This window comes from Dermacentor variabilis, chromosome 3 (assembly GCF_050947875.1).
Source record: "Dermacentor variabilis isolate Ectoservices chromosome 3, ASM5094787v1, whole genome shotgun sequence".
Taxonomy (NCBI): Eukaryota; Metazoa; Arthropoda; class Arachnida; order Ixodida; family Ixodidae; genus Dermacentor; species Dermacentor variabilis.
This window is the reverse complement of record NC_134570.1, coordinates 200,302,269-200,330,123: the sequence shown is the minus strand read 5'-3', so window position 1 is coordinate 200,330,123 and position 27,855 is coordinate 200,302,269. Positions and strand designations below refer to the sequence as shown.

At 44.9% G+C, this 27,855-nt stretch overlaps 1 protein-coding gene across 8 annotated transcripts in view; it reads right to left on the bottom strand.

The window, feature by feature from the left end:
- Positions 1–27,855, bottom strand: part of LOC142576592 (uncharacterized) — a 130,230-nt gene that overhangs the window by 82,982 nt on the left and 19,393 nt on the right. For 2 of the 8 annotated variants that reach the window (XR_012826878.1, XM_075686787.1), the window contains exon 1: positions 138–443. The exons of 2 other annotated variants lie outside the window; for them this stretch is intronic. Coding sequence is in view for 5 of the 6 variants with exons in the window: in XM_075686787.1 (XP_075542902.1) it covers positions 138–218 (81 nt within the window). In the remaining variant the exon portion in view is untranslated. 4 more of the 8 variants (XM_075686782.1, XM_075686784.1, XM_075686781.1 and 1 more) reach the window with 3 other exon arrangements.

Genomic DNA, 27,855 nt, shown 5'->3' with positions numbered 1-27,855 from the left:
GTCATTCAGCAGCAAGACACCGCTACATTCGGACCGACTAAGGACCGTACGTTCCTGCATCGCTTCAGAACGGGCACTATATTTTCACGAACACTTTGACACTTTTTTCTTCTGGTAGACACAGTCGCTCCACTCACCTGTTGCTGTCGTCGAAGCCACAATGGCTTTTCCCTACAGCCCTCGGGGTGCAAACAGCAGCCTCTAAACGCGGTATGCATTCGCTAGCATGTGCATATAAATAGTGTCGCTACGGAAAGGGCTCCCATGGATCGTTTCGATCGCCTACAAGAATCGTCTTGGGGCACCAGACGTCGACGGCGTATTACACTCCGGAGACGAAACGTCGGCTGGTGACACGCACGACGAGAAGCATCGTAAGAAAAACGCGGAGTTTTGAACACAAGAAACGAGAAAGAACAATAAAAGAACAGCCGCGATAACAAGTACGTACCGTCGGATACGAGGCAAGTGCGTTTCGGCTTCTCGTCGATACTGCGGGCGCGGCTTGCGCGGCGGTTTCGCGCCGCATTGTGTGCTATCTCGTTTCCGCATCCGGGCATGAATGCATTGCAGACAACGCCGGCGACAACGTGAAGTGTAGGATGCGTGAAACACGGCGCTTCCGCTAAGAGATGCCTCAACGTTTGCGAATATTTCAGACGGGAGCGACTGCCTAAATAATGCGATGTGAATTCTTCGTGCTGCAGGTCAGGCGCCTATGCAGGAACGTTAACGCCAGGTGAGTACGGTTTGCGTATCGCAGGAACTTACTGTTAGATTTAGATGTCAAAACGTCATCTGGGCCTTATGATGTAGGTAGAAAACGCCCTTTTTTTCATTGTACGGGCAGTGGTGCTCCAAATATTTCTGCGTCTTGTTATCTGAGTCCTTGTAAGAAGGCGTTTTGCCGGATGGCTGGAGAACAGCCAGAATTAAAGCATTGCATAAATCAAGTGACAAAAATGTACATCTGAAATTACCCACGTGTTTAACTATCTTCGATAGTTTGTAAAATTCATGAACATAATGCACCAACACATAATCATTTTCTAAAAAAAATAAACCATTAAGAACTGCAAAACATGGTTGCAGGCGAGGTTATACTACCGCTGCATAACTGGTTGAAGTGACACGAAACTTCTCCAAAGCCATAAAGGAAGGAAGCTACGTAGATGTCATATTAATGGATTTCTCATATGCATTGAATAAACTCTCACATATTAAATTATTTGCTAAGTTAATTTCTTTAATTAAATAAGACGCGCTACTAGTATGTATCAAAGCGCACCAGCTATATTGATATCAACTTGTTTCTTTGAACTAAATTTGATTTACTCGTAATAAAGATTCTGGCATTCCCCAGGCATCTGTTCTCAGTCATGTGTTCACAGGCCTCGACTGTTCTTGCTATTTATCAGTGATATTGCAGATAACATATCTGTAAGCATAAAGCTATAGACCAGAACACGACAGCCTCGCACCCAGACTAACCGAACGCATACTCTCGCACCCGGGTTGCCCGATCGACCGGCGCCATCTTGTACTGGGCTGCCAAAGTGTGTTCGCCGGCGACCGGCACACATGGCGAGCGTCAGCTCTAGGACTCCAAAGTGCGGAAATGTGCCCGTTCACGCGGGTCCAAAGTACAAGAAGTCATCTGGGCATCATTGCGTCGTGTTTGGATGCCAAAACAACCAGCGCAAAAGGAGCAGGTTGCTTAGCGCTGTTTGCGAAGAGCACAACACACGTAGGGAATCGTGCCGGTGCGGTGTTTTCAGCCTGCACCGATTTCCATCCGCAACGAAGAATGCCAAGCTGCGCCACCGGTGGATAGCTGCAGTGAATAGGAAGAACTACCAACCCAGTGAAAATGCACGAGTGAGTATTCGATCTCTGTATATTTTGGTGCCACGTTCAACTTTGCGCCCTACGAACGTAATATGTGTAACACGCAGGCTTGCTCCGAGCACTTTCTGGGCAACAAGCCTACAGAGCAGAATCCCGTGCCGGTGCTTCGCCTTGGCTATAACAAAAAGACAAGCCTTTTCGTGTTTTCAGTCATGCAGAGCCCTCGACAGTTAAGCGAAACAGTTGAGTTTGCGGTTAGCGATACTTGCAGCTGGTGCACGGCATGACCATTAAGCGTGAACGACAAGTTGTAGGCAATAGAATGTTGCCCTGCTGGTGAGCGTTATTGCTATGAAAGTAAACCGAAGTCTGCTCGTCACGTAGCATGCGTCCACAAAAACGTAAACGACGACTGCTCGTCGCCGAAGGTGTTCGTGCAGCGCGCCTGTCTTTACGAGCCGGTGTTGTAGGTGTCATCGGTGACGAATTCATCTGAGCTTCCTGAGCTCTAAACTGCGCGCGGGCTGTTACGCGGGGTAAAGCGCAAGATTTTTCCGTTCATATAGCGAGGAAAATAAGGTGGTTAGTTGTTGTTGTATTTTGTAACAAAATTTTGCTCGTTCTCGCCAGTTTTTTTATTTTACTGTTTTCTTTTCTAAGGGAGCGCCAACAATCCGATATGGCCTCGCACAGGCGAAACAGGTCTTACCAGGTAGCTGCAGTTGGTGGGGCTAATTTAATGCAGGTGCGGTTGTTGTATTGTACAAAGGGGTCCCTGATGATGCAGCTTAAAGTAGGGCTGGTAATTTTATGTGCCCTGTCATGGTTTTTGCAGCAGCTGTACAACACCTGCATCTGTCATGCTCACCCTGTTATACGGGCTTTGACTGCACATGTAGTTGAGCATTATAACTACTGTAGTTCCTCATTTTCCATTGAGTGCAGGTTTAGCTTCGTATGCTGCTTGTTCGAGTGCTGTAGGCTTGTGTTCTGAATGTTGTACTCTTAAGTGGTTGCACGATACAATTTGCCTGGTGTATTTTTCATATTGAGAGGACTTTATACCTTCGCAATAGTGATGGCATGGGAAAGAAATACAGCCGTTCTTACTATAACATATATTTTGTTTTCAATGTGCAGGTGGTGAAGGGCAGGCGTCTGCTAATCAGGCAGTCTATAAGCCCAGTCATACGACCTCGCCAGTTGGTTGCCAAACGCGGCCAACCCTGTAGTGACCATGACAAACAAGACCAAACTGAAAGTGCAGAGGGCAATGTTCTGCGTGCTTTATTAATATATGGCACCAACACAGTGCTGTATATTTCTTCACAGGTTACGTGCCAAAAATGCGGAGATATTACAGCTCACACGTGTTCTAGCATATAGCGCGCGGTTTGTACAAACGTAATAGCGTACTTGCCCGATGTATTCGCTTCTGCAGCCTGCACAGCACTCAGTGTGGCCATTGCGGACTTGCATGATGTCTTGAAGTTTGATTGGATCGAGACAGCGAAAATTACAGGTTAGAAAAAACGCGGCACACGCCTTCCGCCCAGCTGAAAAGCCGAAGTTTCGCTTATGCGCCGGGTCGCATCTCCCGGCGTGGCAGCCCAGACCTGCTACTTCGCTGCGCTTGGGATAGATGGCGCGACGAGCGCTCATCAATATGGCGGCGCGCTTTGAATTCACGGTGTTCTGGTGTATAGGCAGGCGAACGTGATTACGAATCAATTAGTACTGTTCACGATTAAATAAGGTTAAATAACAATTTTATGGGTAATTTCTTGTTGTAATCAATGTCAACTGTCTGTAAACATTGAGAAAGCCGTTTGTACGAAAATCACTCACGAAACACAAACCTTTATGTTGTTAGACGGAAACAAGCTGTTTTCTTTCTGATATTGAACTGTACAAATACATTCCCTTATGGATTACCAAGAAACTTAGAATGTACATATAAACGTAGAAGCGGCTTATTTCTTCGCAAATTATTATTGTTAACATTTTGTTTCCCTGGTTACCAAGAATCTTCGAATGTACATATAAACATTGAAGCGACTTATTTATTCGCAAATTATTATTGTTAACATTTTGTTGTCAAGAAATTTACTGAATCAGAAATAAGAAATAAAAGCGCTAGGGTTGCTTTAGAGAACATAGGACATAACCTGTGCTGTGTGATGACGGCGTGGCAGACGGCTGGCAGAAGGCATGTTGTATTTGTCGCAGTGGACAAAAGTGCGTCCAGGTATGCGGTACCGTGGATCAGGGTCGATTCAAGCTAGTGGTTTACGCCGTCGTGTCTACAGCCTCGTGTCTACAGGAAGAGTGGTGTGGTTCAATGAATCGAGTAAAAGATTGGCCTTAGCCTCTAATTTTCCACGTCCTCCGCGTGGCCGTGCAGATTGACGCCTGACAATAATTGTTTCATTTCGGAGAATAATGCTTTCTTCAATTTCCTCATGTGTATGAAATCCGCTTGCCCTATCCCTCCTATCCACCTAACACGCAACGAAAAACATAGAATCAACGAACTTTGATATCATTGTTCATAATCTGCTTCTTCATGTCGTCTCCAATTAAATATGAAAAAATGACATTAATAACTATCACTGCCTTGGATTTATTTTTTACTATTACAAAGACAGGAAGCAGTGTGCACAATCTGGTTCTATTTGTGTTGACGAAAAAGCTGCGAAAATCACGGTACGCTCCCGTACACGCCTATGACAACACCCTCCGTTTCACGATAGACAAGCGTATTCTTACGTTATCCGCGCGGCACGACAAGGCCCTGCGTGCGTGACACTCTGCGCTCAAATGCTGGGCCCTCATTTGCCCGGCACTGCCCCAGAGTAGCAACACTTATTTTGCTGGTTCACTACACATAGGCAAAACATTATCAGCCTGCACGACCTCCGCAAGTTGCACAGCATGCGTTGCCTGCGACACCACTGCACATCCTTTGTGCTGCTCTAACGACGAGTGTGCGATGCGCTGCCCGTTTGCCTTCACGAGTTGGGCGAATACTCAGGCGGATCGTTTTAGATGGCTCGAGGGTGTGTCCATTTGGAGCGGTGGACGAGGGAGAGAGTTATTTGCGAAGCTGTTGCTCCTTGGCATTCTTGCGCATCAAAGGGGTGAGGCATTCGTGAAAGTTGCCCACGCCGCGCATGTGCGCATCCGTGCGTGTGATATTATTACGTTACGTATGACGCACTGTGGCGTAATCATTTGGGACCCATATACCGGCAATAACATTATTAAACTAGACAGAATGCAGAAAATGCTGTCAAATTCATCCAAAACTTGTATATGGAAGAACATCCGCCAGTGGCCTCAACAAAGCACAGTGTTTCTCCGTCAGATAGCCCCATGACAGAGATCACAGTATTTATAAATAAACAAATAAATAGCTAAATGGAAATAAATAAATAAGTAAATAAATAAATAAGTAAAACAATCTTGCCGAATGCGGAAATGTGCGCAAGTAGTAATGTGCAAAGTAACATTACTAAATGAGGGCATGGATCACGTTTTTTCCTGTTTCTTTTTTTTCTAGTCAATTACTTCAACAAAGTGAAATACGTACAGAATAAGAGTTGCGGATAAAAGTTAATCGAGAATACCTTAGTAACTTGCGATTTGCTGATGATATTGCCTTGCTTAATAACTCAGGGGACCAATTGCAATGCATGCTCACTGACCTGGAGAGGCAAAGCCGATGAGTGGGTCTAAAAATTAATCTGCGGAAAACTAAAGTAATGTTTAGCAGTCTCGGAAGAGAACAGCAATTTACAATAGGCAGTGAGGCTCTGGAAGTGGTAAGGGAATACATCTACTTAGGGCAGGTCGTGACGGCGGATCCGGATCATGAGACGGAAATAATCAAAAGAACAAGGATGGGCTGGGGTGCTTTTGGCAGGCATTCTCAGATCATGAACAGCAGGTTGCCATTATCCCTCAAGAGAAAAGTGTTTAATAGCTGTGTCTTACCAGTGCTCACCTACGGGGCAGAAGCCTGGAGGCTTACGAAAAGGGTTCTACTTAAATTCAGGACGACGCAACGAGCTATGGAAAGAAGAACGATGGGTGTAACGTTAAGGGATAAGAAAAGAGCAGATTGGGTGAGGGAACAAACGCGAGTTAATGACATCTTAGTTGAAATCAAGAAAAAAAATGGGGGGGGGGGGGCATGGGCAGGACATGTAATGAGGAGGGAAGATAACTGATGGTCATTAAGTGTTACGGACTGGATTCCAAGGGAAGGGAAGCGTAGCAAGGGGCGGCAGAAAGTTAGGTGGGCGGATGAGATTAAGAAGTTTGCAGGGACGACATGGCCACAATTAGTACATGACCGGGGTAGTTGGAGAAGTGTGGGCGAGGCGTTTGCCCTGCAGTGGGCGTAACCAGGCTGATGAGGATGAAGAGTTGTAGCGCAGTGCATCAAAAACTTCCGGCATGCTTGCTGCTTCTGGTTCGGCCCACCTACGCGCGCGAATGTCATCCCCGATTTAGCCTTTCCGGAATACCTCACCTAAGTTGGCGCCATTTCCGGCGCTTAATTTGGGCTCCGAGGCTGCCTCGCCGTCTTACCCGACTATGGTTTGCTCGAAACTGATTGCGCTCCTGCTAACCCAGAAACTACGCGTCGTCGTCTACGATGACGTTACGACCGAATCCGGTGTTGGCCACGGGAAATAAGGTACGTGGTCCCGGTGTGCCCATTTCAGAGGCTTCGTCTCAGCGTATATATATTACAAGGGTCGAGAGCAGCGTCGCTCAATGTGTGCCGTTACGTACACATGCAACCGTCCATTCCTCGTAACTTCAAGCCTTTATTTGTTTTTCACGGGAGGGTAGATGGGGGAAGTAAAAGGGAGTGAAGTGAACTTGCGCATTTTCATCAAGCCTATAACGCTTCTGCACGCGTTATCGCAGACTGGTGTAATCTATTTCCGATTACGCTAGCGGTTGTAATTCTTCTGTGGGAGGCAACCAAATTATTGGCGAAAACATATGCAGTTGCCAGTTGATTCCGGTTGTTAAACTACGCAACCGCTGGCTTTTTTTTTTTTTTAACGATGAAAGGGGGACTTCGCATATCGCTTTACGAGGAAGCGTTAGCTCAGCGGCTCCTATATAAATACATGTAAAAGGAGAATTCATTTTTCTCGGCAACCCCAGCGCCAATTTTCACGATATTTATTGCATTTAAAAGAAACAGTGACTGTAAGTTTGGAATTGTTGACTTATGCCGTCATTTCTTTATTAAAAATTGGCAAACATCCAAAATTTTGAAAAAACGATACTATGAAGTTTACAACTCTCTAGCTCACCAATGAAAAATGATATCACAATTCAATGAATTGCATATCATAGACATCTAAAGCAGACAAAAGTGCTATAATACACATGAATCTAAAGAAGTTCAGTAATATGGAAACACAGCTTTTGCAGAACCATTGTACGCAACGTAATAAATTGTCGTAAGATATAAATTGACATATGGAATTTGTATGTTTTGGATGACCTAATGAATGCCGTTTATCGAACCGTGATATCTGTTCTTGAAGCAGAGCTGTTAATTTGTAAGCTTTGTGCTTCTATTAATCTGAACTTTTGAATTTCTGAAAATTCTAACAGAATTCAAGCCCTAAATTGAAATTACGCTTCCATCAGTGACTATAATTTAACTTTCTCTCTCAAATGCAATAAATGTCATTAAAATCGGCCCGGGGTTTATCTCAGAAAAACATTTGTGCGTTTAAATGTATTTGAATAAACCGCGTCGGAGTTGGGCACCAGCTAAACCTTCCTCTTAAGTCAACCGGACAAGATAACGTTCACAAGGAAACAAAAATTTGGGACCATGGACTCGACAAACGTGTGCATTGAGAGTCACTAGGGCTCTGCAGCAGTATGCAAGCATGATTGGACTGGGCAACCGCGTTTGAATGAGCGGTGAGCGTTGTTGAGAGCGTATGCACGTAAGGTTTATTCATTTATTGTATCGCAAGGCGTGTGCTGCCGGGCTATGACCTCCCTGCATTTCTTTTTCTCTCTCTATATGTGAACCAGTGTGTTCTGCACGGGCTCGAGTTGGATGCTCCTTCGTGTCCAGAGGAGATGGTCACGCTGGGAATTCTGAAAAAAAAAAAAGAACTTCCACCAGAAGCCTGCATAACCGCAAGGAAGCCCGGAAGGCTACTTTCTTCAGTAATCATACAGGCCGTGAGTCGTCCTGTGCCGTGTAAAATAGACTGGCCGTCGGCAAGGCCAAAACACGCCCAGAAATTTCCTTCTGCTCGGTTTCCGCATTACGGCAAGGTCTTCTGCCACCGGACGATTTCGCCTTTCCTTGTGGGCACCATTTCAGCCGGCCTGCGTTGTCTCCTGTTCGGCGATTGCAACGAAGCTTCGTAATCGGGGTTCATTGAGTGCTCCTTAAAACACGGCATTTCGAGAATCACTATCCGCGTTTTTTTTTTTTTGCATGTTTGTTTCTGTTGAGCCGTGCCACTGGCTTTAGACAGAGTATTCGGTGAGGTGAACTTGACTTATGTGCGAAGCTGAGCTCTTCTACACACGCGATCGTATATTTAGCGAGCTGGCATTCCGTTAATAATAATAATAATAATAATAATAATAATAATAATAATAATAATAATAATAATAATAATAATAATAATAATAATAATAATAATAATAATAATATTATTATTATTATTATTATTATTATTATTATTATTATTATTCATTTATTTCTTTGCATTTCGTGCTGCTTGTGAAGCGCCCATGAAATCTTCACACTGCCCGTTATTTATTTCTTAATTTAAACTTAACGAGAGCAGCATTCCGGCGACGTTGGTGATCTGTTACTCAAGTATTATTTAGTAACAAAACAAAAAACAGACACGGACGTAAGAGAAGAAGACACACCGCACTACATGACTCATAACTATGTTACACGAATGCACAGTTCGTTTTCATGTAAGCGCATGCCCAGTCTATACTGCTTCATATGTATAAACCGATTCAGTGGTACAATAAATTTAGTTTAAAGTTTGAGCTTGGTGTGTCTTCGTCTCTTACGTCCGTGTCTTTCTTTTTTCTTTTGCTGTGCAATAGTACTTGATTGAGTTAGACGCCAGCGCCACGCGGTGTAAATTTGTTTAACTGGGGAAGAGGACTTTAGTGAATAACACGTTAAATTGAAGAGACAGCCTCTTGAACACCTCATTAGCGTAGAAGACACGGCGGCGACATACAAACGTAGTTCCTGCGTCAAATCCTTCGCTAGGCCTACAAAGGAGGTGCGGTTGTGTCAGGTATGTGGGCGTCAGTGCGCGCCTGCGGGCTCGCACAGGCTGTGTCGCCCAACATTGAGGGGCACGAAGGACTTCGAGCTGCTAACACGCGAACGCGACTCGCCACACTGACCGACGGGAATGCACACCCACTCACGCAACAGGATGGACGCGTACGCGCACAAACGACAGTCGCAGGCGACAATTTTTGTATTACACCGTACATCTAATTTTGGGGGAGCTGCGTGCAAGCGGTGACGAGTAGGCACGTACACGTGGAAATCAAGAGAGACAGAGAGGGAACTGAGCACGAAGAATACTGCACCTAATAACGACAACAGAGCGGCGCCCAAGTGATTGCTGTACGCGGTGCCTGCCACTTAACCAGCAGAATCGGCCACAAAAGACGTTCGCCGTTGCCCGTGTATGCTAATGCACACCTCGGGACTCGCGTGGAGGAGCAGGAATTTCAGCAATCATGCCTTGCGCGAATGGCGCAGCAAATGGCTGACGTGCAGAGGGCCGTCGAGAAAATTACGGGCGCTTGGCAAGCTGCAGATGAGTGAGGGGGCAATTACCGCGCATGTAAGCATTGTTCCTGAGGTTGATTTTCATAGCGGTACGGTGCTAGAAAGCATCATGTTTTTGCTTTCTTCTGTGAGGTGTGTAGTCGGTCTCAATGAAGTACTTATAGCCGCTAATGCATTTCTCTCTCGTTTTATCTTTTATTCGCCATCCGCTGCACTTCATTCAATGGAGGCGGTCATAAGCTCATTCTTTTTCCCGCGAATTACTTCCGCAGGAGGTGGAGCTATCCGTTGACTTGGGCAACTGCGCCAGCCACTCGGGTTGTAAAGTTACACTTGGCCCGTTACGTCATCGCGAATGCTTAGGTGGTGAAACCAATACGTGTCCGGAGAATCGAGATATTATAGGCTGATTGAAGGTTAGGCCCTCTTTCGGCAGCAGCCTGGATAAACTCATGTGTTTCTGTATTTTGCGACGTTAGAATGCATATGTAAACTTATTAGCGTCAACACACCTGTACAGTTTTTCTTTTACACGTGAGATTTGATTACCAGACTTAAAAATCTTTTTCAAGCACTCAATTGTATTCAACGTTATCGTCTTTCGAGGTATTTTCTTCATTTGCATTCTGCTTTCGCATCATGACATATAGCTTTTGTGCTGTTCACATGCATTAACTTGTAGACGTCATATGCAAAACAGTCTTGTAAAAGCTCGATAAACCTCGTCATTAATTAAAAGTAATACCAAATACATCAACACATATTTAAGGACCTATATCGCTAACTCTCTTGCAACAATCTGAAAAGCGTAGCTATCGCATTCAAAACGCTGTCGATAAGATCGAAAGTCTGAACAGAGTACTTGAAACCACACATTCGTGCACACAATAAACCTAACGAGTTCGAAGTGTGAAAAATGATTCTCAAAGGAATGAATGTCACATACTTTTGGAAAAACTGCGGTGGGCTTTCCTGCACAGTGGCAAGCCGCTCTGCCTCAAGGACGGGAATCACTCGCGACAGGATTACGTTGAAGGCCTCTTTCTGCGAGCGTGCATAAGGCAATCTTCCACACTATACGAAAACTTTCAATCCACGGCCGTACTATAGCAATAAATTCTTTCCTCCCGTTTTGTCCCCTTTGCTTCGTCACTGGGAAGCCACATTTGCGTTATTCAAAAGTACCTTTCACTTTACGTTTCAGGGCTATACGCTAACAAAACGTCGATGGCGTTCGAACAAGCAACGCAAATCGCCGTCACAGACTTGTAGTAAATGCACCGCCAACCTGTCGCACAACGTTGTAGCAAAAGGGAAAAAGGTCGACGCGCTCGGCTTTCAGTGTTTGAACCGTGAATGCAGCTCCACAGCTACAGCACGTAGACAGGCGGTGCTTAGAATTGCTGCAAAGCTTCGTATTCATTTCACTTATCCTTTATGAAAGTGGCGTCATTGCACATGTCACCTTGCGCTAACTCCGCAACGACATTGCTCTAAATTGCAGACTAGTATTCCGTGGAACCAGTCGGACTTTATTCAGCAGCCGTATGACGAAGGTTTGATACGTTTACCATGCCAGAGTATTTCACAAACTTGAAGTTCTTAATGACACCATGAAGGTGACGTGCCATTGCATCACTCTGTTAACTCTGCTGATGTTAGTTACCATGCTTTTTTGCTTAAAAGCAATTAATAATTACCCGGCTCTTCTGCACAAGTCAACAGAAGTAGTCTTGTACAGATGACCTTGTTTTGTGCGGACACATCTGAGTAATGGTCTATCGAGGTTACCGTACAAGGGGGTCGTGTGCGTATATCTTTATGGCAGTGTAGAAAATGTATTACTAGAAATCTGGTTGTTTTCAGACTCACATGCAAAGCAATACAAATTCAATTCAATTCAGTTGAATTTTAAATGCGCAAGCATTTTTACGCGTACCCAACGAGAAAGCCCGTCCTTCCATCACATACGAAAATCGCTTTCAAAACAGGGCCCGCAGCAGCGAACAAATTCACCTCATTGCTGTCCCTCGCTTCAACGCGAACCAAGTGCCGAGAACACAGCGCTCACGAAGCTATCAGCGCTCGGAGCGCTCAGTCCCCATCGCAGATCACCTTCAAGATGAGGCCCCCACTGCCCCGTCGAAGGCAGCCTGCACCGAAATTTGGTTGATCACGGTTCACAATGGTTTGCGTCGAGAAGTGGCAGCATTATCGACCACGTCTACGCAGGAGGTCTAGCAAACGTAACACTGCTGAATTACGTCAAGTACTACAGCTCGCATCCGCCAGTGCTTACCTTGCACGAAGCAGCGGCATCAAGAAAACACACCAGCGTATAACATGAATGAACACTCCTACCAATCGCGTCTTTTCGTGGTCTCACTCTGGTCTCAGTTAATATTTCAGTGTTGAAACCGCGCTTCTATGTTTCACGATTCTTTCGCGGTGTTTCTCGCAATTATACCAAAGACAGCAGCATACGACAACGAAACAGCAGGTGATTGGTAGCAAATGCTTACGCATACTTTGGATAAAACCCACTAGAGATGCTGCATGTAATGTTTTATTGAAGAAAATAGAATTGTTAAAGATAAAATTCAATGGATTGGTCTCCGCACATTGTGCTTGTCGACCAGCCAGGCAGTAGACGGAAGATATAAATATGTATAACAAAGCTTGTGCCACCGAGCTAATGCACCAAAATCACATGCTCCATATTATTTTTATAAATTCAAGGCAGCCATCTGCATGGAGTTATAAAGTAAATGACATTCCAAGTGTGTATTACAGCATCTTACAAAAGACAAATTTTAATACATAGATATCAATGACATCTTATCCAAGACAAAAGTAAAAAAGAAAGACAGAGAGCAAAAAAGTGTATCTAATGTCACGGGAATTAAAGTACATAAAAGAATCCTTATGTTACATTATACAGGGTACGTGTTGCACTTAACTTGAACACAACATTAAAACTATGCAAATACGACATCGGTTGACAAAACCAAGGTAATATTTTGTTGCCGTTGCTTGGAGATTGATTATTTTTTCCATTCTGCCTAATTACACAATTAGTCTTAATTATTTAATCAGCTTCTCAAATAATATAGTTAGATTAGAAGTTGATTAAAAGTTACATTAAAAGATTGAAAAGCACGATGCGACCGTACTTACCTGTGGTACTGCCCATATTTTACTGTTTTAAGGTTGCCATAAACCTTCACCAAAGTATACAGACTACTCTATTTGTAAAATAATTACTAAACCATCTGTAAAATCATCTTGAAAGCCCAAACAGTTAAACTTTTCCAACTACATCGTGTGGTCTATTGCTCCAAACTCTTTGGTCGGGTCTAAGAATAGCACCCGTACTACGTTGTTATCTTCTAATGCATTGTTTGATGAAATCCGCGAATTCTTCTAATAGTGCAATCGAGGTTTTCTTTTTTGTTGTTCCAAACTATGCTGCATCACTTAAAAACAATCTATTGCAGAATGGTTCCATGACAGACGCCATGTATTTTGCATGATATGAGCCAACGAAAACGAAATTGCGATTGACCTTTGCGATTGAGTTTGCGCGCAAACTCAATTGCTATTGAGTTTGCGCGCTCTTAAGTTTTTCGCATTCTGATATTGTGCCATGACTACGGATGCCTTCAGGTCGTCCGATATGTCACCCGTTCCGAATATTCCATTTCTTGTCTTGAGGATAACTTTCTTCAGGTAAATAATGTTGTAGAATAAATCTATGCAGAGAAGTTTGATCACAGCCCGGTGGTTTGTGCTTTTTCATCTGGCACATTGTAGCACCATAGGTGAGATTCAGAAACAAACCGCAAATACGCAGAATGTGCACGGCCACGTTTAGGCTGATAGGCGGTATCTTTCATACGTCGCAGTCCCACTGTTACACTTGTGAAGGTCGTATTGCATTTATTGCATATGGCGTGCAAATTTTTCAGGGAAAAATTTTCTTTACTACGTCTTAAACGGGCACCTTCCTTGATTTGTCCATAATTTCGTTCGCCATTTCCGAACTATTCCAGTTATCAACCTTTTTTCAAAGTAAACTGCCGCATTAGGCGCGTTTGTTTTGCACGACGAACCTTTGCGGTTACAAGGTTTCTAAATGATTTATATTTATATCTGTATTCATTCATCCCTGTACACAGAGGCAACACACTCTTCTTCAGAGAGATGACTCTTGTTCCTTGTGTGCGGTCACATATTTTACTGTTCTTCGCGGAATGAGTCAGCTTGTCCTGGTATCTAACATTCGAGTCTCTCTTCATTCCGTCTGCCTCGTCTTCTGAGACAAAAATCAATTCATTCAGTTATTAGAAACAATCGGTTGTTTTTACGCTGAACACAATGCCAAATCAAACTGGGAGGGAAAGTTCCACGCTCAGGGCGTAAACTAGCAGCGGTCGTTCGTCTCTCGCGTAAGTCACAAATCGCCGCCGTGACACCAAATCGAAACCATAAGAGCGCACGGGACTCAACGTGCGACCCCGCAGCTAGTTCCATTGTGTGAGTCATGAGTCTAGTCAGGTGTAAGTTTGCCGTATTTCTGTTTCTTTTTCGCACGAATGTCGTGTAATGTCTGCTCTAGCACCTCACTATGTGCGTCATTAACTCTGCTTGCACGTTTTCGGAGATTCTCGTGGAACACAGTACCACTACCTGGCGTAAACACCAGAGCTCTCGTTTTTATTGAAGCTGTCCGACATGCCACTAAATATGGACACGTTGTATAAGCGAGTAAGCTAAAGATATGCAAAAATAGCCCAAGATTGAGCGTATTAATTGTTTGGTCAAAGTCCCTGCGAACATGTTTTGTTCAGAGCCTAGTAATTCCGGCTTTTAAATTCAATGACAACCGCTTTGGCACCGCCCGTTATTGACGCGACTGATTCCCTTTGCGTCCGTCTTTATTCGTCGCAAACAAAAACGACACCCTTTGAACACAACAAGTTCCATTCACGGAGATGTCCCTTCTCGCTGTGTTTGCAACCCCGTCCATCTTGCAGGAGCGCACCCGTAGCGGCAGGCACATCGGAATGGCTTCCCCCTTCAATGAGTTTTTTTCTTTCAATAAACGCCCACGGACAGCAACATCGAAATCGATATTACATTGTGCTTTTTCTTGAACTTCCGGTTTGTGGCCAACGCTATAGACTCCAGCAAAATGGAGTGCCTAAATTATTGGCGCCATTTCGAAGCCCGCCCAGTTCTTTACGCATTTAAATGCGGCCTCATGTTCTATATACATCAGGAAGAAAGCGCTTGCAGCCCGTCCTTTCAAAAGCGCGGACATGTCGGCGGGCCACATAAAGTTCTACAATTGCGTCGCGGTTCGTGCGTACATTATTTTACTCTGTGTGCAAGACCAACTAAGCTCCATAAACATGAGCCTTCCCTGCAGTCCCAAAGAGCCAGCAGGCGCTTATCTTTCGTATTACTTCCAAAGCCCTCTCTTTATTTTGTCTGTTACTTACAAATACATGGATGCCGACACTGTCCCGATCAACACCAAAAAAGAAAAAGCAACACGAGGGGGTGGGGGGGGAGGGGTGGGGGGGTTAGTAGGCGTGATGCCTTGTGGCGCCCACCAAAACATAACGGAATATGTAAAAGTGTGCAAACACTATCATAAATTCCAGGCAATTCTTAGTGGCCTTTCCATGGATGCAGTCGTCGTTGTCCCCAGCGGCGCTGAAACGAGCTTTCGCATAAGTAGTCCGCGAGGAATGATTTCCCGTCCTTATGGTAACAGGGTAAACGCATCGCGTTTTAAATGCTTTCATTCTTTGTTGTTTTTGTTCTCGTCTTACTACGAATATAATGTCCGAAGACTAACCTAGTTCCACTACGTGTCTTGCGCAATAATTTCTCGGGCGACCTTCCTTATAAAGCGAAGTGTTCTTTGCCTCTTCCTTCGCCTTTTCCACTGCTGCTCCTGCTGCTGCGGCTGTATGGCACACCGCATCGGGGAGTGGCTCAGAGAGTGTTTATACATGACAGGATCGCGGGAGAGACGAAAAGGCGGCGAAAGCAACTCGTTTGGATCTTTGTACCGCGTCGAATGTGCACAATGCCCTCTGGAGCTCCCTGAGGGCCTCTGCATTAGCCTCTTGACAGCTGCAATTGTCCGTGATACCCCACAAAAGCGTTGCAGAAATTGATAACGTGCAAGTCCACAGGGAAGCTTGATAGAATGGTTGAGAGGAGGAGGGAGAGGCAGTAGATAATGCGTAGAACGAACGCAGTCGCAAAACGAATAAATAACAACCTTGCAACTCTTCACTCGCACTTCCCATACAAGGGGGGAGGAGGGTAAAGGCAAAAGGTCACGTGTGAAGACCAGGAAATGCCACTACTATATCCACGATAGCGGTTGCAGGCAAACGGGATAAATACTAATTCGAAGTACTCTACGGTACGTTTCTGCTTTTTCTGAAAAATAACTACCATGCAAATTTGTGAAGAAGACTGCTTAAGCAGGGCGTGCAGAAGCACATCCGCATTAAAGTGCACCGTAGGGTTTAGGCGACACTATGCAAGAGGTCATAGGTAAAATCAACACTTCTGTGCCCGCCGCGGTAGATTTGCGGCTATCACATTGTTTGTGGTCGCGGGATAGATCCCGACCGCGGCAGCCGCATTTCATCATCATTTCATCAGCCGCATTTCATCATCATCATCATCATCACCATCATCATCATCATCAGCCTAGTTACGCCCACTGCAGGGCAAAGGCCTTTCCCATACTTCTCCAACTACCCCGGTCATGTACTAATTGTGGCCATGTTGTCCCTGCAAACGTCTTAATGTCATCCGCCCACCTAACTTTCTGCAGCCCCCTGCTACGCTTCCCTTCCCTTGGAATCCAGGTTTGTGGCTGTTACGTTTTCATAAGTCTATTTGTCTCCGGAGACGCTCCTCTGATGGGAGTGCTCATTAATATTGTGATGTGTCAGAGTGTCTCGCACGTGATGGCATATGTACAGCAGTGGCATACTTAAAGGGTGACAAAGTGGGCACGTGCCTCATGCCCCCCCCCCCCCACCCCCGAAAAATAATTCTGTGTGAGTATACGGTCTTCTCATCTCCCTCCCCCCCCACCCCCCGGAAAAGAACAATTGTGTTAGTATGCGGCCTGGTCACCTCTCGTCGACCTATGCGGCCTAGCCAGCTCCCCACACCAAAAAAAAAGCATACGTTTTAGTATGCGGCCTGCTCGGCTCCCCTTTACTCCCCCTCCCCCCCCCCGTCTTAAAAAAATAGAATTTCCGTGTTTGGACGCCGCCTGCCTTGCTCCCCATTACCCCCACTCATCCCTCAACCTTCGGAAAAAAAATTCTGCCTTCGACACCGATCTCGAGTTCGGGCTGTCAGTGTAGTAAGGAAAAAAGAAAAGAAGCTGCAAAATAAGTAATATTCTGAGCTTTTGAACGTGGAGAGATTATTGTCGCCGACTGAATTTACGTGCAGCGTCGCATGGGTTTTCCAAGTACAAGCAGTGCCTAACTAGTCTGATAAGTGCAGACCTTTTCAATAGCTTTTCTCCAGTCTAAATTCTTGTACTGGTAGAAATTAATATTAATGCCGTTGAAATAGCGGCCTAACGCAATATGCATAAGTCACGTGCTTTCTTTTGCTACTCTGTACTGCTCCTGAAGAGCGCAGGGAAGAATTCCCTAGTGGCATGATCCTCACACCAAACATTGCCTCTCTAGAAAACCAGCCGTTTACTAGACCTAATATAAAGTTGAACATTCGCAGTACCTGTCAGTGACGACGGATAAAAACGAATAATTTCGCAGGAATACCATCTGATTCACAACTGTTTTATGCGTGCAATCAACTAGAATGTGCTTCTTGTGGATTTGGGACATCGTTTCGCCGTAGAGACTTCTAAATGCGCAGGCAGTTCTGTGCCCACCCAGCGAGAAAACCCGTCCGGCCGCCATGTACGACGATCGCTTTCAAGCTAGGGCCCGCAGCAGCCAAGGAAATGCCCTCCTTGCTGCCCCGTGCTGCAACGCGAACGAAGCGGCGAGAACACTGCGCTCACGAAGCTATCAGCGCTCAGTGTCCTCAGCCCGCCATGCAGATCGCTTTCACGATGGGGCCCGCGCTGCCACGCCGAAGGCAGCCCCCACCAGGATTCCAGTGATCACGGTTCACTATGGTTTGCGTCGATAATATACAGTGTTATCGACCACGTCTACTTAGGAGGTCTAGCAAACGTGACACTGTTCAACTACGCCAAGTACTACAGCACGCATCGCCATGTGCTTGTACGAAGCAGCGGCATCCAGAAAACATGAGTGAACGCTCCTACTAATCGAGTCTTCTTCGTGGTCTCACTCTTGTCTCAGTTAACATTTCAGTGTTGCAACCGCACTTCTTCGTTTCACGATTCTTGTGCGTTGCTTCTGGCAATTATACCGAGCACAGCAGCATACGACGATGAAATCGCAGGTGACTGGGAGAAAATGCTTACTCATCATTTAGATGATGTGTAAGCACTGGATATGTTGCATGCGATTGTTTTTACAGGGAAGCTGTCTATGGCTAGGATCTCGAAAAATATGTCCGAGATGTTGACAAAAGCAAATCCTTATGTTGACCGATTCCGGTGACAGTGCAGAAAGGGTCCAAGCTCAATGGCACATATCCCTGTGGGCTCGGGTACCTTTAATCCACCGTTGTAGTACCCTTATCACATGTGGGACCCAAAGAGGTACCAGGTAGAAAGGTAAGAACATGTTTTTGAAAAAAAATCTTTTGTACAGTTTTTTCAAAAAGGTCTCTCAAAAATTCTCGGCGCCGGCCGCCCAAACGTGCTAGTGCCACTGCTCGCGCGTTCGTCGTCACCGTCTTCTTCCACAGCTGGATAGTACAGATCAAAAATTCAACAGGAAGCAAGAAGTTCGTGTTATGTTTCCGCCGAGAACCACGGACGATCCCCCCGACGTGTGTACGTGCCAGAATTTTGAAAGAAGAAGAAGAAGAATGGCTCCGTTGCCGCTGATTATTCTAGCGTAGCGTTTCACTTCTCTCCTCGTAATGGGGAGGCCACGTTTGCCCGGGGGTATGAATCATTGCTCGAGGGGGTATGAGCAATTCATTGTCTCACGTGACGGACACATTTAATAACAGAGGTGATGCGCTAATGTGTGTGCGGACCTATTTCGCCGCGATTACCACAGATAAGAACTTATACGTTCGTACATTTGTTCAATATTCTGGGTACCTCTGTGTCATGGGCTAAACAGTTTCGCTGGTCATCGGCTTCGGAGAGTGTAATGACCCATGAATTTCTTTTAATTTGCATGGTTTACCAGGTAGCATAAGTCTGTTAGGCCACATATCTATTAGGGATAACTATCTTTTTCGTTTATTTCTCAATTAAACTTGACGGAAAATACCTTTAGTCAACTATAATATTAACGGCACCTCTTTTTCACGTAATAGTGTTATAGTAGTTAAGGAAAATAATCGCCAGCCTTGTCACCCATTAATATCCCTCGGTGCACTTTCAGGGACGGCTCCCACGCAGTCGCCTGTTATCTTTGTGCTGGCCACAAGCTGCAGCGATTATAACGCTGTGGATTGTAAACTTCGGGTTAGTACTTCCTTCCTCCCCCTTGTGCTCCCCGTAATGGCGCATGGTGACCCATGCGAATGAACAGAAGAAACAATTCTGCCTGGCGATTCATCACGCAGCGCACAGCTTGAATAAAGTACCTATATAGAGAAGCCCGCCAGCGTCACAGTGGTTGGCAGCCTCTTTCCATTTTAAACCTAATAAACCAAGCAAACGCGACACATTCGGTATGTGCTCAGTGTTATCCATGTATTTTCTTTTGTTTGTGTTTAGGGGGGGGGGGATGGGTGGGAGGCAAGCGCTCCTTGCCGACGTGTGCGGGCTCCGCTGTTGATACATTGTTGTGTCCTAAATAGTAATCAAAGAAAGACTTTTGCTTATCCACCCTGGACTGGATTTCGAGAAACCCGAAAACAGCTCAAGTCATCTACGGGATTATCGAGGCAGCTAACTTTGCTTTCACAGCTTCGAGCGCTGCATTCACCATTGTCGCAGCAAGTGTGCTCTATGCTGCGAAGCGCGCACGCCCGAATTCCGGCCTCCCTGCAATGCTGCGTGGACAACAGCTCTTGCCCCTCGCGCTGCAACGGTCAGCCTAATAGCAAAACCTAATAGAAGGCGGACGTGTCGTCGTTCGCTGCTTCGCCGAGGGCGCTGTGTCACCTCGAAACGAGCCGTCCGCGAAACGCCAGAGGACCGCTGGTATCTCTCGCCCATTTCGAGAAGATTGATTAACGAGGCTTTGCCGAAAAGTAAACAGCCGCCATCGGGCCGAGAGATTTCGGAGCCGACGGTTGGTTATATAAACTTTCTTATCCCGGCTTCTCGCTTGGACCGTTCGCCAAATACTCTCGCTCTTTGTGCTTCTCAAAGCAAAATGAGAGTCAAAGTTCCCAAACCAGATGAAATAAATCTTCCTTTCTTTAGTTTTTGCACTTCGTACTCACTGATGTCAAAACAGCAAAGTCAACTCGCAGTTCAAGCCATTGTTTGCTTTCCTTTTTTTGTTAGATCGTATTCCTTCTTTCTTGGGAATGGGGTAGGCACGTGTATAGGAAGGAAGGCTCAAGGCAGCGCTGATATTGCGACCGTTTCGAATTCTATCAATCACGAATGAAAATTGAATACAAAAGCCAAAAAAAAAGACACGTAATAATAATAATAATAAGTATAGAAAAGCCTGACAGAGGGAGGACGGCGGCTTTCGACGATCTTGCGTTGCCGAGGCGCCCCTCAAGGGGCAAGCGGTAAACTTCTAGAGCAGAAAGGGAACCTTTTCACAACGTGGCCCTTTGGCTCCTCACAGCCTACAGCCGCGAGAGAAGGCGAAGGTGACGCGCGCTTGCACGAAGCGTGCAGTTCGTCGCATTAGCAGCCACCCTTCGTCGCCCCTTTTTTGTTAATCCCTTCGCGGATGGCCTCGCAAACGCCGGCGCCGCCTCAAGTGTTTTGCCGCCACATTCCCCCCCCCCCCCTATTTGGCCGATTTCTTTTTCTTTTCTTCTTTTTTTTTTTGCGAACTGCAGTAAACAATGCAAACACTGCACTCTCAATATATACGTACTTCACCATCGCACCGGCGTCGCTGCCTTCATCGCCCGAAAGCCTCGACGGTCTTGTCAGTAGATTGCAACCATTATTTATTCTTTCTTTTTTATCTGAGTGCGAAGTGTGCAAAAAGTATTTTTTTTTTCCCTGGTGACACTTTTCTCCCTTATTTCGACTTTCAACTCTTCCAGAGTCCCCATATCCCGGGACATCTTTTTATTTGGACATATAGCGCATTCGTTTTATTGCTAACTTACTTTCTCTTTTTTTTTTTAAATCCGTCACTTTTTATTGCCCTCAGTCACTCCGGCCTCGTTTTGGCAAGCGTTTCGTGTATCAAGAGGTGTATATTTTGCTCTGTGGCGTTTCTCCACTCCCCCGCTTTCCACGGTGGCGACGCTTTGCATCGTGACAAAGCCGGCATTGCAAAGTTTCTTTCTGTCGTTCTTGTTTCCCCACTTCTCCGAGCATTCTTTGCCTTCACGCATCGTCGCTCGCGAGGAGAAACGCTATACGCGGCCGGTGACGGATGCCGCTTCATTTCCATAAGCTGCCACGTGCACAAGCTTGAAAAAAGCGTGGGAAACTTCTCGAGTGCGCCGCTTGCTCCCTCGATACCCTTGACTGGCGCCCGAAAGAAACCCGCTAGGTCACACCAAAACACTCATACGCACTCGCCTATGCGCAGCAACGCGCGCCAACACAAATAAAAGAGGGTGCACTGCCACTTAATGATCGCACAAACTGACCCAGCGCTGGAAAACACTCGCTTCAATAGTTCTCTCTTAGTCTCCTTTGTTGTCTTTGACCAATCTCAGGAAACTCGTCCTCATCTGCTATTATCGTCACACAGCTTTCTGTACGGTGTGCGTGCACAATTCATGCGTACGTTGCTGTTTATATGTGTTAGCGTTTCTATTCTTTCGCCCTTCAATAAACTTCAGAAGCGTAGAAAATGCTGAACTGCAGGGACCGTTGAGGTAAAAGAAAGTAAAAAAAATGTGAGAATGGAAATTAAGAAAAAAGAAAGCCTGTACACGTTGTTTCTACATTGCTTTCGTTTCATCGCGAGGTCATGGTTGGTAAGGTAATGTGGCTGTTCTGGTGGTGAGGCTGGGAACGCTCTCGTTGATTCTCTCCATTTCGCTTGGGAATGACGAAATTGAAAAAGATACTGCCTAATTTGGTGACACTCTTGCTAAACTTTGGAATATAACTTCACAGGCACTGTAAATAATCAGTGCGTTAAAAAAGTAAAAAGAAACATGCGTATGTACCGCAGCAACGCATCAATGCGATAACTTTACGGCATTGCGTGAGTTGCTGAACTCTTTGCATAAAGTAGATGTACGCAAACTACCAAGTAAGAGGCGTCATGTTCTTTTAGGGGCAACGGGTACCTGGCGCTACTCCGAGGTACGTGTTCGCGCTCGTCAGATGTATAGAGGATACCTTTTTGGTGCTAACTTATTGCGCATAGATTTCAATAATTTCAAACAGACCTTTACCGATTGAATTTCTAGATATTAAGGAATATTGCGACAACGCAGACGGAGAATTCTTATGGGATGTTCCCAAGCACGAGGGCGTAGACCATATCTTCGTGAAGTTGCTGAGATAGATACACAGGGTGCTTTTTTTAGCTGCACCAATTTTTTAAAAATTTCCTATGGCGGAAAACACAATTCTAATCCTTCATCTGAACTGCTCCACGATGCGGGCATTACTTCTGCGAGAAATCAGAATGTTCAGTTGAATAAGTGATAGTAATTAACGTATTGTCACGATACACCGGCTCATACGTCATACTGAAACGCTTGAGTGACGTGACACACGTAACCACAAGAGTGACTGCGCACAACCGGTGGTCACGTAGAACGCAAGTCTTGCACGTCGCCCAACTCAAGCTGTACCACCATCTGGCTGTGGAGCTCGCTCGGAGAGTTTCGGCAGCCCCCGGAGAAGCTGTGACACCGCATGACGCAGCCGAAGGAAGAGAGAGTGTAGGTGTGCGCGAAGAGCTGGCCGCTGTTTGTTCGCCTTGCGTGACCGTCCTGTGCCATGCTCTGCGCCATCCGTCTATCATCGTTTAAATAAACCCATCCCATGCATAACAATATTAATTATTTCACGCCATATATTTAAGTCCACGAATTATAGCCGCTGAGTTCAGACGGCGTATCAGCTTGGAATGGATGGAAACAACTTTATTCTGAATCCGGCAAATTTGATGACCCGGGCTCAGGTCTCCCATGAGGGGACTTCGAGGCCTTGCCTTGTCTCTGGACAGCACCAGTTGCGAGATGTTTTCCAAGTGTCTGTCCGAATGCATTCTTGCTCCAGTTACTTCCGGGCTTCAATGCATCAAACAGCAGTTTCTTAAAAAAAAGGTAAGTGGGTAATTGTAACTTTTTTTGAGAAGATGGCTGTTAACTTGGTGCTATCGAACAAGTCAAGTCATATCCATAGTCAACGAAAATACCTGCATGGAGAAGGAGGAAGAAAAGAAGGATGGAAAGGTAGGGAAGGCCAACCAGACGCACGTAGGCGTGTTACCCTGCGTGGCGGAAAAGTGTTTAAGGAATGAACAGAAAGAAGGAAGAGTGAGGGATAAATATACTTTCAATGTGAAGACGTGAGGTTTTCCATCACTTCACTCCTACAATCGGCCACTGCGGCCACTATATTTTATGAACCGTTTGCAACGCCCGCGTCGCTTTGTAAGCCTGCGATGCGTGGGGCCCTAGTCCAAGAATATTTTTCTATGAAAGCGGTCTGCTGTCAAATCGGTTTACCACACTCTAAAGAACATCGCGTGCGATGTGCCCATAATGATCACGAATCCACAACACGTGTGCGGACTTCAGAGTTGCCCGAGTCACACATAGTTTTGTCTGACATTCCCGTAAGGAATGTGCAGGTTTTTGTAAAAGCCCCACCTAACTAGAAGTGGCACAGTAGAGTTGCATCATGGCGGGAGAAATGCGCTAGAATCTGCATCTTTAACGTAGGATCAAGCCGGTCGAGATGACAGCTCGAAGCAATTGCGGTGTTCCACAAAGCCTCGGTCTTGGTATGAGCAGGTAAGCGAAGAACTCTCGCTGTGTCTGTCCTTGACAAGGGTACAGGAACGGTGTAGGTTTCTTTATGCGCTGACCGGGTGGCATCGTAAGGAAGATCATTACCGATGACAGTTTCTCGGCTTGATGTCGTGTCCCTTTATCAGAGCATGAAGGAGAAATTCTCTAGTCTCGAACATCATTTGTCCATATGACTCGCTCATTAACAATAATGTGGACTGTCGTAGAGCCACTGTGGAATGAAGGGACTTCGTAATTCCCGGAACAGTGACGCGTGCTTGCGACTGTAGCAGGTGCCACAGGGATCAGAGTGGTCTTGTTGACGGTGTAAAGGCCGACAGAAGGCAGCCTTTATGTGTCGCAACCAGTTTTGATAGTTTGGCTTGAGGTCTTTGCGTTGGCAAAGCAGCAATGGGGTTGTGACAGAGATGTCGAATGTATGCTCTAAGGCTATCAGCTGGGATATGTGTTGGATTCAAGTCAAATAAAATCAAATCAAATTAAATCAAATCAAATCTTTATTTTCCACCATGTACATTACAGATGGAGGACAACGGAAAAAGCTGCCAGTAGGCGGCTTGACGTGTCCGCAGCCCCACGTAATTAGCAGCGTTTGGGCGTCAGCAATGAAAAACAGTCAATAAACAAATGTAAACACTTGATCAGTGCAGAACAGAAGTAAAACACAATGATTCGAAAACAATCAAATAAATAAATAAATGCCACGATAAGTAAATCAGTTTTCTTCTGCAAACATAGATCTATGTTTAGCAGTGCGGCAAATAAATTAGTCAAAATTAGTAGATTGATAATAGTTTAACAGTGATGGCAAAGAATCACATAGGCGTTCCATGCCAGTGGTCTAGTGGGGTGCAACAACGTTCCAATATTCTCCACGTCTGGTAGCATAATAGTGCAAATTTTTTTCTAATTGTGCCAGTTTACCTATGTTAGGTATGTTATATGTGACTTCATATTTAATTCTAGTACTGAAACGACAGTGGTATAATTTATGAGCCATGATAATATGCGCTCTATGGAAAAAACCTGCAGTTGTTGCATTAAAATCAGCACGTGCTTCAACACGTGGCGTAGGTACAATTTCTACATAACGTAAATTTTTTGTAGGTTCGAAAATGTTGTTGTACCCAAGTCAAGTTGGCAGTAGTTCACATGTGAATAGAAAAGAGAATTATAAATAACTATTTTAAGTTTTGCAGAAAGAATGTATCTGAGACACCCAATTATTCCAGTTGTTCGAGCAAGATTTGTTACTAGTAAGTTTACATGGGATTCTCAGGACATGTGCGCAGTAAATGTCACACCGAGGCATTTAAAATGGTCAACAATATCTGCAGGATGAGAGCTTAAGATAATATCGGCATGAGGAGGGACTGGCTTATTTTTGGCCCGAAAGATCACGGCTTTTGTTTTTTTTTCGTTAACCTTCACAGAGTTATATGAGGACCAATGTTGTAGCTGAACTATAGTATCATTACAATTAGAGATAAGGTGATCGATGTTACCACCGGAAAAAAATATGGCAGTGTCCATCGGCATATATAATAAATTTCGCATTCTGATTAATATTAACAATGTCATTTAAATATAGGTTAAATAGCAAGGGCTCCAATATGCTGCCTTGTGGTACGCCACAATGCAGTGGAAGAACTTGTGATCGTGAGTTATTGATTTGGACAACTTATCGCCGATGGGATAAATATGAACGCAAAAAATGTAAACCACACCCACGTATACCATAAATATACAACTTATCCAGCAAAACATCATGATTCACGAAGTCAAAAGCCTTGGATAAGTTGACAAATAAGCTAAAAACTGTTTTCTTGCTTTCAAATTCTGTTTAAATATATTCCTCTTGGTGAAGCAAGGCAAGTTCTGTTGACATGTTTTTCCGGAACCCAAAATGGTGAGGTGTTATACAGTAGAGCTTTCAACGAACTTCAAGACCCTTCAGTGAATTATTTTCTCTAGAGCCTTTGCAAAAATTGGCAAGATAAATATCGGGCGGTAATTACCCAAGTCATTTCGATTCCCGTTTTTTAAAGAGCGCTACTACTTTGGCTATTTGTATTTTTATTGGAAATCTTGATGTAGTCAGACGGATATTAAATATATTCGCAAGAACTGGGGCACTTCAAATAGTCGGCTGTACCCATCACAATTTTTTCATGAGGCGAGGGGCACCACTGTACTCCAAGACATGTGCGCACAGCCTGGCCTTGTACACTTTCGAGGGTGCGGATATTTGTCTTGCAGTTGTTCGGCGAAACCGGCGACCTGTACCGTAACATGCCCAGAAAAAGTGTTCCGTACAGCTGCAGCATGGACCGTTCTCCCAGGTTTTTAGTGAAAGGAATTTCATTATATGAACAATCGAGATTAGTACATGCACCAGATAGATGCAGTGGCGGCTCCATGAAAGGTCTCTGTGAATAATCACACCTAAGCAGCGATGAAACTGGTATGCGCCTGACCTGACTGGTGAGCCTTACCATTGAAAAAAAAACAGTGTATGGTGTTATTGTTCATGCGTAAAGGCGGCTAACGCGTAATTTTGTTTGGACACTGAGACCTTGTTCGAAGATATATGGACAAGTTAGGGTGGTGGCCCGTTGAATCATTGAGCGCACTAGAAGACAAGCCATCGCAAATTACCAAAAACTAATATAATCAGTGTAAATTGATAGGTGAACTGTTTTCGGTAAAATTTCAGCAACGTTGACTATAGGTAGGTTAAAGAAAATTAGGTTCAGTGCCCCTCCATGTGGGAGGCCACCGTGCGTACTATAGTGAGTGGGGCTGTCTTTGGCCCGCACAAAGAAGGACCTTCTCGTCAAATAGTCAGGGCTTCAATGAATCATTGAGCCACCGGTTCTAACAGCCTCAATTTGCTTGAGGATTGCTTCCTGTCTGGAATAATCGAACGCCTCTTTTACATAAAGAAAAAGCGCCATTCATAAGCGCTTGAGCCATTTTTGTTGCTGTATTGATGTTGTGGCTTCAATAGCACTGCCTATTGAGGGGGTGCATAGCCGAAAACCTACTGCAAGGTTGGGGTAAACATTGTGACGTTCAAGATACCATTATAGGCCGTGTAATGATATTTCTTTCTTCTATTATTTTCGCTTTTCAATTTGCCAGGGCAACAGTGCGATATAATTTCGGGTCGAATCTTTCTTGTTTAAGTAGCGGTGCAAGATCGCTTATCTTCCATTGCTGAAGAACAATTCCGCCGTCTCATGAGTGGTTGTAGCAATTCAACATCTCTTGCTTGAGCTGTTGAAAGGAAAGACTTACTCAAAGATCTACCAATGTAATCTCAAGTTTAAGGAGTAGCGGAATGGAGCAACAATCTAAAAATTGAGCACTGTGTGGCTGCAATAAATATTAGGTGGTGCGAAGAATGCGAAGTAATAGTGCCACCGCTAATCTTAACAAGGGCCATTCTGCTCCGAAAGTCACAGATATTGTCAGGGTTGGAAGCTGTGCAAAGAGTGGTGGGCAGCACCATTGGCTTTGGTGTCCAAAGGCAAAGCCACAAATGAGGCAGCACAGGTTGACATGACTTTGGTCTCTTTTGAAGAGAAGCGGAGTGCAAAATTTGTTTCGAAAAAAACAAACCCGCGAACATTCGTGAAAAAAAATTGACGGCTAAAATGCACAAATATCTGTACCGCAAAAGCGTGTGTACAGAATGGAGGAAGAGGTCACGAAATTCGGCAGCCAAATATGTAGAGGGTAAATGACAGTGTAAATACAATAGTAGAAGTCACCCAACAAAAAAAATCGAGCGAAAGAGAAACGGTAAATTACATCCAAAGGATGAGCAAAAATAAACGACCATGGAGGTTTACGAAAACGGTAAGAAAGAAATCAGGAGGGAAAAATTGAAC